Source organism: Nymphaea colorata, chromosome 1 (genome assembly GCF_008831285.2).
Source record: "Nymphaea colorata isolate Beijing-Zhang1983 chromosome 1, ASM883128v2, whole genome shotgun sequence".
NCBI lineage: Eukaryota > Viridiplantae > Streptophyta > Magnoliopsida > Nymphaeales > Nymphaeaceae > Nymphaea > Nymphaea colorata.
This window is the reverse complement of record NC_045138.2, coordinates 7476191-7488167: the sequence shown is the minus strand read 5'-3', so window position 1 is coordinate 7488167 and position 11977 is coordinate 7476191. Positions and strand designations below refer to the sequence as shown.

The 11977-nt window shown below is 36.3% G+C and overlaps 2 protein-coding genes across 2 annotated transcripts; one reads left to right on the top strand and one right to left on the bottom strand.

The window, feature by feature from the left end:
- Positions 1–1928: 1928 nt before the first annotated feature.
- On the top strand, positions 1929–3054 carry LOC116265444 (dirigent protein 22-like). Its single transcript, XM_031646040.2, has one exon. The coding sequence runs from the start codon at positions 2259–2261 to the stop codon at positions 2829–2831; it is 573 nt and encodes a 190-aa protein (XP_031501900.1). The 5' UTR covers positions 1929–2258; the 3' UTR covers positions 2832–3054.
- An 8112-nt stretch (positions 3055–11166) lies between these two features.
- Positions 11167–11747, bottom strand: LOC116254461 (uncharacterized protein At2g29880-like). The gene is made up of 2 exons (XM_031629898.1): positions 11520–11747; positions 11167–11436 (listed from the first exon to the last, which is right to left on the bottom strand). Exons 1-2 carry the CDS (start codon positions 11745–11747, stop codon positions 11167–11169), a joined length of 498 nt encoding a protein of 165 aa, XP_031485758.1.
- Positions 11748–11977: the final 230 nt, after the last annotated feature.

The window sequence follows — 11977 nt, the reverse complement described above, 5'->3', positions numbered from 1 at the left end:
CTTATGGGGGGCATTTGGAAGATACTTTAAACCAGGTTGTTAGCGTGTTTAGGTGTAATTAAACTGAGTTTGAAAGATCCTAATTTGACAACATTTGATTTTATTAACAAGAGTGAAAAGTCTAACCACTCAGATTAGGCTATTCATATTAAAAAAAAGAAGGGTTTTGGGTGCTTCACTTGAACAAATAAAACAAGTATCTTTAGTGAAAATGCTGTTAACAATAAAAAGTTCCCTTATTTTTTTTTTAGGGTCTAGTTTAAGTATTTTATATAAAAGCGTAGCCCATTAAATTAGATACTTACGTGTCTTTACCCTGACGCACAAAACATCATTTCAAAGCTACGCGAGCATTGCTGGTGACAAAGAGGACATCTTTTCAAAGCTCGCTTTCATTCAACCAGGATTTCACATAACTGAATTAGGTGAGTGCGTCATCCACAGGCTCCCTACGTAGTCTTCGTTCACAGCTGTAAAATTACACGTTCTTTTCGCGCTTCCAAATGAGGTCATGGCCATGAAGTAATAGTCACGGTTGATGATTTCACAACATGGTCATCATAACTTGTCTGTGCCGCGTCCCAGCATTGTCCTTTTACTCACCTTCTTTTCCTCATCTTCTGGCCCCTCAAAGTTGTCGGCTTCTTTGAATAACGTATTCAACAAGGCTTAAATCTTTCTTACTGCTCTTGGGTTTTCCAATAACGTACTCAACAACGCTTTAAAAAATCCGTCCCTCTTCTCTCTCTCTCTCTCTCTCTCTCTTTTTCTCTTTCTCTCTCTCTCTCTCTCTCTATATATATATATATTTATATATACCAACCACTAATTTTTTTATTTTAATGTAATATAAATATTTCAAAATGAGTTTAAAATATTATAAATAATATGATGATATGAAACGGCTGATATGGTCCGATACCGGGTGACATTAATAATATCGCCAGTGTTGTGTTGGTTGAAGTGTACTCCCAATGCGTTAAAAAAACGGAAAGCGTTTGCGAACCTTTTCAATATTCCATTATTAACACATTGGAATGTCTTTTCCTTATTTGAAGTTAAGAAACGTTTTCTAAGCAGCCGTATTACTAAGAAGGCACTTTCTATGTTACGCAGTTAACATGGGAAAACATATTCTTACTTTTTATCAAACGCTTTTTAGTAGTTTTAGGGTAAATTTTTTCCATGTAACCCTTATAGGCAAGGGTCTTTCCTTTAACCAGTGGGGTAACTTCACGATTTGAAGCCCATAACACATTGTATGTTCATAATAAATAACATGCTCTAATGTTCCTACGATTTGGCCAGAGAAGCAGTTTTTGTCATTTTACACGCAGACAACTTTTCTCATTCCACTTTTGCCTTTACCGAACTTTACGCTTTTAATTTATTGAAAGAATGCTCTTTCATTCATAAATTTGCAAAATTGCTTATTTTTAAAAATTTATGATAACAAAATTTGGTTCAAGAACCTATAATTGAGGAATCAAAATTCATGGTTTGATAATGTAATTCCAATTTCATAAAAAATGAAAATTATAATTTTACAGTTTTACAATTCTCAAACATCTCCTTAAGGGTTGTTTGGGAACTATTTCATGTATTTGTCTCAAAAAATTTGGCAGATTCATGTTTATGGAACACTTTTTTTCTTCTATCTCAGTTTTTGAAATAGAAACTAATATTCAATTAGTAATGTAAAATGTGAGCAGGAGCCTAACTCACTATTGTAAAATCTTTGTAAGAGATAGAGACAGAGAGATAGAAAGAAAGTCCATGGTGGGTGGGTTGGGCAAGAACCAGAATATAACAAGAGAGGCATAAGGAAACCAACTTTGTGAAACTTCTGCTTTCACAGAATCAATACGCTTTTAAAAAGTAGGCCACCAACAATTAAAGCGCAGCACTCGCCTTAATTTCGTTCAACCCGCAAGAAATCTCTGCGTCCATGACTCCCACAAGAATGGCGGATTTCTTTCTTCTTTCACATTTCTGTGACATTATGTTCACAAACCAAAGTCAATCTTGCCTGCTTCAAATTTCCACAACCAGAAAAGAAACAAGAAACAGGGAAAGGCAAACCTTCTAGAACAAAACCCTTCTTCTTCTTCTCTCTCTCTCTCTCACACACACACACTCTATAAAATGCCAATGTGAGAGACACCGAAGACACCCATTCTTTCTCAGGACAGAGAGAGTCCCTCTCCTCTCCTCTCCTCTCCTCCCCTCCCCTCCCCTCCCCTCCCTCAAGCATCACCATGGACAACGGCCTCCTTCCTAAATCCTTTCTCTTCTTCACGCTCTTCCTCTTCATCGCTACCACAGGCGTCGCTGGTGCCAAGGATCCCGGCCACCGATTACCAAGGCCAAGGCCGCTGAGGAAAGAGAAAGTGACCCGCCTCCGCTTCTACTGGCACGACGTGGTGAGCGGCAAGAATCCGACCAGCATCACCATCGTGCAGGGCCCCTCTCTCAATTACTCCACTGGCTTCGGCTCCGTTCAGATGATCGACAACCCGCTGACCGAGGGGCCGGAGCTGACGTCCAAGCAAGTGGGGAGGTGCCAGGGGATCTACGCATCGGCGTCGCAGCAGGATCTGGGGCTGCTGATGAGCATGAACCTGGTGTTCACGGAGGGGAGGTACAACGGCAGCACTCTCAGCATCATCGGCCGGAACTCGGTGTTTCACAAGTTGAGGGAGATGCCGGTCGTCGGCGGCAGCGGCGCCTTCCGGATGGCCAGAGGCTATGCCCTGCTCAGGACGCATTGGCTCGACATGAACACCGGCGATGCCTCCGTGCAGTACGATGTGGTTGTCGTGCATCACTGAGTCGGTGTCGGCCGGCCGGCCGGCTGTTGCCCTCCGATACCAAAATGCTTTGCTTTTATGGGAAACTTTTTGTTTCAGGGGAGGACTCTATCGTTCTTTCGCTGTCAGGATTAGAATGTTTGCCAGATATTGTATGCCAGACTCGCTTCCTAAAGTTAAAAAAAAAAAGGAATCGAGACATCAAACGGGCAGGATACTTAATTGACCAAACAATTTTGTTTTTTAAAAATATGGTTCATAATCATAACATAATTTCTCTAACTCGTTACTGATTTGCCAGTTACCCCTGCGTGCCCAAACGAAACGCAACAAGTAGTCCAACTCCCCTCAGGCCCAGCACGTGACAAAAATACCATCTGGCTCATAGTTGAAGCCTCTGCCTTTTTCTCATTCTTACAAGGTATCAAGCATACATTTTCACTGATATATTCTTTACACTTCAATTGACATATCGGTTTTTTACAGTTAACAACATAGAACATAGAAGTTCGATAACAAAACTCACCGCTTGCCAGCCTCCACGTATTGTGCCAACCTTCTACCACTCTTCCATTTTCTCTTACTAGTTACTTTCTATCTTACTAACTGATGTGATGGGTACCAGATGTCAACGGACCGGATATGAAAGAAATTTAACATCCATCATAAAAACGAATGGGATTTTGATTTAAGAAATAACATCCCACCAAATTCGGTTTTAAATAAATATCTGATTGGATAATAAACATCTTAACAAGTACGTTTGAATCCGAAATGTAACTTGATATGTGATTCCACATAATGAGCTGATATCCAAAGCCGAAGTGAGCTGGTATCTGAATCAGAACTGCAACCTGATATCCAAATCCGATCCATGAGTTGATATCAGAAATGAACTGGTCTCCGAATCTGAACCGTGAGAACTGATATCGAAACAACCTACCATAATGGTAAGATGTTTTGGGCAAAAGGTGTAGCCAAATACATCATAAGTATGATAAGAATATAAATTTTATACGAAGAGAAGTCTGACTAGTGGCTAACGACTTTCATCAAGTTATGAACAAAAATGGTTGTGTAGTTGTCATATAAACTAATTGACTTAAAATATTTACAACTACATCATACAAAATAATTTTACTTAATTAATTAATTAATTAATTTTGTGTTTAATTGAACATTTTTATGTAATCAAGCAAACTATTACAGTTAAGACATCAACTGACTAGGACATCTTACATAATGTATTTATTTAATTGTAAATAATAAAGAAAACTTCAATTAAGAAATTTCAACAAAATTGGCAATTTCACAAATATGAAAATTAATATCAGATAAATATATTTAATATGAAAAATTGCAGAACTCTTAAAAAAAGGTTTTTGCTTATCAATTTATCAATTATTTATTTAATCAATTGAGTAAATTATTATGTACAATCATACAATTTGTCTAAAAGTTTTGCTTCTTTAATATATAACACATAATTCACCAATTTAAAAACAAAGACCTTTAATTAATAGGAAAAAAAAGATTGATTGAATATTTGAATCATCAAATCAATTCAATAATTTGGAGCGTGAAATGTGCAAATGAAACAATTTGTTTGAAAGATAAACAATACAATGTGCAAATGGATCAATTTATAAGTTGTTCTATTTACGTAATTAAGAAAACTAATATACTAAGATGACTAACCCAAAGTATGAAAGTCATATGCATAATTTATTTATTCAACAAACTATTTTAATAATTAATCAAACATATCATTTTTGTATAGACATGCAACCTCATAAATATTTTATTCAGTTGATAAACTAGTTGCTTCAGATAAGTATTTAAAAAAAGAGAATTGATAAAAAAAAGTAGTTGAAAATAACTTAAAATTTTCAAATCAAGAATTAAACCGAAGTTTTATTAAACTATTTTATGTAATTACAACTATTTAGCTAAACTACCTTATGCAATCAATGAATGCATCAAGGGATGCTCCTTGCAGTAGCTTGGCCACTGTGAGAATGAGTCCATCTCAAATTCGCTAAAAAAAGCTCAACTAGTTGATAAACAAATTAAGCTCGAGTTTAACTTATACTTGAAACATTAAACAAGTCAAATTCAAGTTATAAGAACTTGACTCAATTAAGCTCACTTGGCTCGACTTGTAATTAAAGGAATGTTGTCAAAATCGTTTTTAAAATCAAAATAAATCAAAAAGTGAAAAAGTTTCGAGAACCAGCAAATCAAATTAGAATAAAAAGTGAAACTGGATAATGGGCCAAAGGCTCGTCGGGCTATCAGCAGGCCCGGCCCAGGCCTTGAAACTACGCTCGGGCCGACTGGGCCTTACAAGAAACCCGACTGCACTTGGGCCTGTCGAGTTTGATTTTAATTATTTTTATTAAATTTAAATGTCATTATGTATATATATATATATATATAATATAAATATTTATGAATTTTTCATACTAAATTTGAAATGGGACCAAGCACACCTAATTGAAATAGTTTGTGAAGCGAAATGGTTGAAAATGTATTTTTGATAAAAAAATAAAAATTTGAAAAGTAGTAAGAAATCAAACATATAAAAGTTTTATCATATTGAAAAAAAACGATAAAGAAGCTTCTCACCCGTTCCCCTTGTTGTAAAAAAGTTTTTTCTTTCTATTGGTGGTTTCATACACATGTATGTTAGTAGAGGTTATTGGTTGTCGCTCTCTCGTTCCTCAAGTCACTTCTTCCCTAACACCACCCAACAGAGGGAGAAAAATTGGGTGATTATTGAAGGAGAAGAAAAAGGGAGTGCTAAAAGAGAAGGGTAACAATGGTAAGGGAGACACTTTTTTTTTTTTCTCTCTCTCTCTCTCTCTTTCTTTGTGTTCCTTGTTAGTTGTTTCTTTCTTTTTTCTCTTTGTTATGTTCTTGGTTGATTTTTGTGTTCCCTGTTTATCTTTTCATTTCTTTGGTTCTCTTTTTGTTCTCTCGTTTCTTTGGGTTCCTTGTTTTCTCTTTTTGTTGTCTGTTACGTTGTAAGAGATTTAAATATAAGTGATATTGCAGGAAAAGGGAAGCGTTACTCGCTTGTCGTCATTGTATCTATTGTTTTGACTTGAGTGGTGTCATTCTTGCTTCTTATCCTTTTATTTTATATGCACCTTCTTTTCTAGGTTCTAAACGTTTGTTCATGAAAAGGCAGGGACGCCTGTTGTCTCTAACGTCTTTCTTAGGAATTTATTGAATCGCTTTAAAGGATGCCGTGAGTCTGATGATTTCTCTGCTTTGATTCGAGTCCTCCTAGCTTTTCTAGAAAAATCGAGAGATAACAAAACAAATGTAGTTATTTTACTGTGATGCTTTTGCTTCAATCTATGATGAGCTCGACGAGCATGCGTTGACAAGCCATGAAAGGAATGTTCATGGTACAATGCTGTTTCAAAATTGAGGCGAGCAGTACGATTATGAAGCCTTTGAGATCAAGGTGCATAGCTTTGCTTGATTGGCATTGAAATTACTTGGAAGGGGCCCAAAACTCTATGCAAGAGCAAACACCGCACCTTAACCAGCTGGCTATTGGAAGCCTCTCTGTTTCTAAAACACTAGTTAAACTAATGCTTGCCATAAAATTAGGCCAGATTTATTGCTCGGCCTTGTCAAATTGCTGCTTCAAGTTTTACTTCATTTTCTCTTCAATGAGCAGGCCCCAGTCAAAGCAAACTAACGGGATCCCTGTTCAAGCTCTACCTCATGGAATCCTGTTCCCTTGAGCATAGTTACTGTTGTGAAGCTATTCAAAAAATTTAGATATGACTGCCTTAACTCGTTATTACCATCTTGTCATCTTTGTGTCTTTTCCTCTCCATCTCTTGGAGGCAGGCGACTTTCCATCTCTTTCAGGTGTTCACCTCTATTTGATTTTGTTCCACATAAAAAGAAACGATAGCTTTTAATTTCCCTTATTTTCTTGTTCTTCTTTTGTCTTGGAAGTTTGAGTTGCATCCTTTTCCATGCATTCACTTTTGACAGTTGTTAGTTGAGAAGGGATTAGGTTGTGTTTTGTTTTTACGAGAATTGCTACATGATCTCTTGCACTTGCAGTAGCATGATTTTAGGAAGGAGCAGTAGATTTTCAGTTTGGTGTTTCCTTTATCAAAAAGGTGCTTGCTACATTTGTGTAGCTCATTGATATTGTTGGAAACTGATTAACAAACTTTTTTGATAGAAGATGGTTAATGGTGGCTGAATTACCAATTTAAAGGCCAGTAACTATTCCTGCCTTGTAGAATCAAATGTGTTCTCATCTTCATTTTTTTTGTGTATTGATGATTTGCGTGCAAATGTGCATGAAAATTAGACTTCTAGCATTGTTTGTATACTCTTTTAAACTGTTTTTGCATGCCTAAAGCATGAACCCAAGTAATATGGGATGACCTTTGTCTACCACTATGAAACAGAAATAGGTAACTGCAAAAGATGGTTATTAAACTAGATTCCTGAAGCCAATTAAAATGTGAAAAAATTGCCGTATAGCAGTAATTTCATTCATTGGGCACATAACCTCAATAGAGCACACTCTATTAAGAGGTTCTTTCTACAACATTATAGCCCTATAATATTGTTATAATGTTCTCTAACCTCGATTTGATGTTTAGGGTCAACAACATAAGAAAGGCTGTGCAAAGGAGGGTTAAGAGCTTATGAAGGTTGCAAATGCAGTGTTGTTTCAAACTCTTTTGTTGTTGGTTTTTCTATGAAGCAAAAGTGCATTTATTCCATGTTTAGTCATACCAAAAATTGGATTACTTGCAGGCGTCTGTTATTTCGTTAGAAATATTAGATATTCAACAATTTTGCCATTGGTAATTCATGTCAGAAAGCATTAATCTTGCTAACCAAGAGTTAAGAGATGATACTCATCAAGCTCCTCAATTCGTAAAATACTTTATTTAATTTTTTTGTGGGTTTATCATTAATTATTTATTTACTTATTTTTATTTTTTATATATGCAACATATGAATTTTGCAACATCTAACACCAATGTTTCTCGTTCAGTTTCTACTAATAATATAGAAATTGACATGCTTCTTACAAAAGCCAAGTCACTAAAATCAGCTATATGAAAGGAGTTTAGCAGGAGTATTGTTTGTTAGTAGGAGTATTGTTTGTCAACATTGTAAAGTATCTATAGATTGCAATAGTAAATTGGGCAACACACATTTGAAGAACCATTTAAAGGTGTTTTCATTCCAAAAAATATTTTTAAAAAAGAAAGAGAGAGAGGCATGTATACGTATATGTACACACACACACACACACACACACACACACACACACACACACACACACACACACACACACACGTGTATGGAAGCTTGTGAAAAGAAAATATTAAATAAAATGGAGAGGGGAGAAGAAGATTTTAGAAATAGAGAAAGAGAGATTTTAGAGAGGAAGAGAGAGAAAAAAAGTGGAACACAGTACATATATTCATTTATATATATACATGTATAAGAATTTGTAAAAGGATATGTTAAATCATAAAGAGAGAAAGACAAAAAGAGATAATTATGTGCATGTATACGTATATAACTTGTATATACGTATATGCTTTCATGAGAACTGAAATCAAGAAATAACTTGAAAATATCCGACTTCAATTTTTTATATAGACCGGAAAGGAACTTGGTCTCATGCAAGAGCCTAGACTAAGTTCCCAAGGCCTCTCCAAAGAGGGTTCTTGCTTTCAAAAATTTTTTGAAAAACATGATTTCAAATATTTTTGTGCATGAACATAAACCATAATTATTTCGTTTATTACAAGAGAATCTATTTCTCTCACTGTTGGGTATAGAAGAAAATCAAACATACATGAAATGAAATCTCAACCTCAAAAATCAGCATAAGAACGAAAAAATTCCAACTCAAACACTCATTCTGACCATCCATTCATATGTAAATAAGAAAATCAATCAACTATGCATTAATAATAAGTCAAATCAAAGCAACATTTAAGAGAAGAGAAAGATATATTTCCATCCTATAATGAATTCTTATTTTACCTTCTCATGCTCTCAGTGCACTCTAGAATGGCTCTTGATTTTGCAGAGAAAATTTGAGAGCTATCTTATACGGTCATAGGAAGATGAAAAAGAAAGAAAGTAAGGAAAAGATATTGATTGGGGTGTTGATTACATACCTCTAATAAGAATGATTTTTAGAATATAAATCTCCTATTTCGGATGATCCGAAAGCTTCTTCAAATGGGCTTGGTCCCTTTGAGAGTGGAAGTTGGAGAGACTTACTCCCAAGATTGAAGAAGAAGAGAAAGAGAATAAGAGAGAAATGGAAGTAGAGAGCTAAGGAACACTCTCAATCCTCAAGTCAAGAAGCACTAGAAAGTTCCCCAAAGGTCAGCACATGCCCAAGAGGGAAGATTGTAGAGGTATTTATAGGAAGTTTTGGAGCCAAAACTCAAAATTTGAATTTTTTTGAATTTAACAAGATTTTTATGCGAATTTCAAATATCTTAAAATATTTTTTTTTTTTTAAAATATCTGTGACCAACTGAGATTGGTCACTAGTCCTGCAATTACCCATTTGAGGTGTGGATAGGGCTATTGCTCACCCAACAAGGGGAGGTTTTTGACCCAAAATAGGGCCTACTCCCAGCGTAGGCCCTGCCCTGGCATGCTGCGCATGGCAGCACGTGATCGCGCAGTGCACGATTGCATGTCCGCGTGTTCGCACATGTGGCACATCGCGTGCGTCACGCGTTTGCCCATCCAACATCACGCTGCCATGCAGGCTCAACCCTGGTGCGCTCACACGTGTGGCGCATTGCTTGCATCGTTCGTCGCACAACCAAATGACGTACTCGTGCGTGCCGAGTTTATATAAAGGGGGGGGGGGGCAAACTGCCCCTCTTATTGTCTCTTATGGATCAATGAGGAGCACATTTCACCTCCCCAGCCTTCAAGGGGTCCATTTATAAAATAAAATAACAGAAATACCGTTTTGAGTGATTTTGGGCTCATCTTAGATCCGGATTGGGTTTGATAGGTCGTCGACACATTATAGTGAGTAGTTTAGGCTTAACAACACATCCTGGCACGAGAACAAAACATAATACGAAGGAAAGGTCCGTACATGCACCCGCGTGGCACTCGATAGCATCAAATTTCATTGTTTTGATCTATTCTCGATTTGGACCTAAACTTGGGTTTTGGATCTAATTCAGATCCGAGAGTTGGATTTGGGATTTGAGTCTCACATTTAAAGTTGGGTTTTGAATTTGAATTCTATGTTTGGGTTCAGATATGGGTTTAGAGATTCATTTTAGATCGAATAGTTGTGAATTTATTTTAGGTCTAGATTAAGCTTATGGTCGAAAATTTAAAACCAAATAACTGAAAATTTCGTTTGGGTGAAAATAAAATTGTTAAGATTAAGCTTATGCTCGTAGAATGAGGTTCACATACTTACTAATTGTTTGACCTGAGTGTCGGAACGTGTTTTGGCATGCACGATTGCGCTCATTATGACCAACAGTAAGTATAAAGATAGCAACTTGTTCTTCAATGTTGATTTCACGACCAACTTCTCCTAAATTTTTCTCTTTCAATATATTACATAGTGTAATAAACGAGTTGAGATCCATGCGCAGTAAGTCCAAACAATTCCTTGGATGGCCGTTAATGATATTATGAACAAATTGACTACCAGCATTTCTATAAGGGTGAACAATTTGCCTACGCCGATGTGGGAATCTATAAAATATGATGACCAACACAAACATCATTTTCACTATAACATGTTCTCTGTCATCATCTAACAACATGACTGCAGCACTGGGTAGCACATACAAAAAAGTAACATTCGTCATGAATAATCATACCATCTACGAATAAAACATTTTAATATGAAAAGCGAAAACAAATTAACGGCCATAAAACAAACATATATGTATCTTTTCAATTGCATAGAAGTTCAAATGAACACAACAATGAATTATAACCAAGTAGGAGAACACGTACTATTTACTATTGATGATTGAGATTAAGCAGCAACCAAGGCACACGTTCAGTCGGCCGAAGTTTGAGGAAGATGACTGACTTATTTCCCTGCTCCATTAGCATCAGAGCTCTTAAGTGCATGTTATTATCAATCTCTCCCGAGTCGAGCATTTCATGCAATATATCCAAACATTTGTCCAATGTTTGTGTTGTAGATGTGTTTATGATGGCTTGAAAACTATCGCCTATGTCGCATTATTGTTCGAAAGTCCTCGTCATTCGTACTTAATCTAGCTCTTTTGTTTGATGAGTTTGTAGTCCTACTTTCAGATGTAGCAGGCCGTGAATCTTATTGAACATGTGCCGGTGATGGTATAGGAGAATCACTATTCAACATTTGTGTGAAACTTATATTTTCATCAATATTTATCCCCAAATCAGGCGTATGGGTTATAGGGGTCTCTGCTGCATGATTAGACTCATAGTCTTCAGTCATCATGAACGAAGTACAATTATTAGCATCACGACCTGTGGCAGTTGATGGACCGTACACTTCATGTAACTCTTCATAGTGTTTCCATTTTTGCTCTCCTTTAAATTTCTGCCTCTCAGGGAATTTCTGCAGTTTGAATTTTAGTCACATATGTTGTATATAGTAATTGACACGATGATTAATTTCAAACACAATGTTTCCCGGTTTACCTGAATGTAGACGGCCCAAACTTCATTGTCAACATCTACGCACTTGTGTGTTGGGTTCCAACCAAACCCACTTGTTGTCAAAATTTGCTTGCATATGTTGTAATCTGCTTTTGTAATCTTCAACTTGTTTTTTATTTTTTCTACTGTGAAACCTGGCCCAAACTTTTCTATCATCTTTTGTTCAATGGCCTTATAAGCTTTTGGCTTTAGATTGCCGCCTGACTTCATGCCAGGTAGTCGTGATTGTTGAACTAGAAAATTTATTAGATATTCTAGTTGAACATCAGTCCATATGAGACTATCATTTATTGAGTTGCTTGTTCCTTCCATAGCTACTACAACACAAAAGAATCTTATTGAATGAACAAGTGTAACTACAACAAATGAAACCTTCTTGAGAAGGCAGCACTAAGCTAGCCAAAAAATCAGTTCTATTTCAGCAAAAAAAGGGGTGAAGA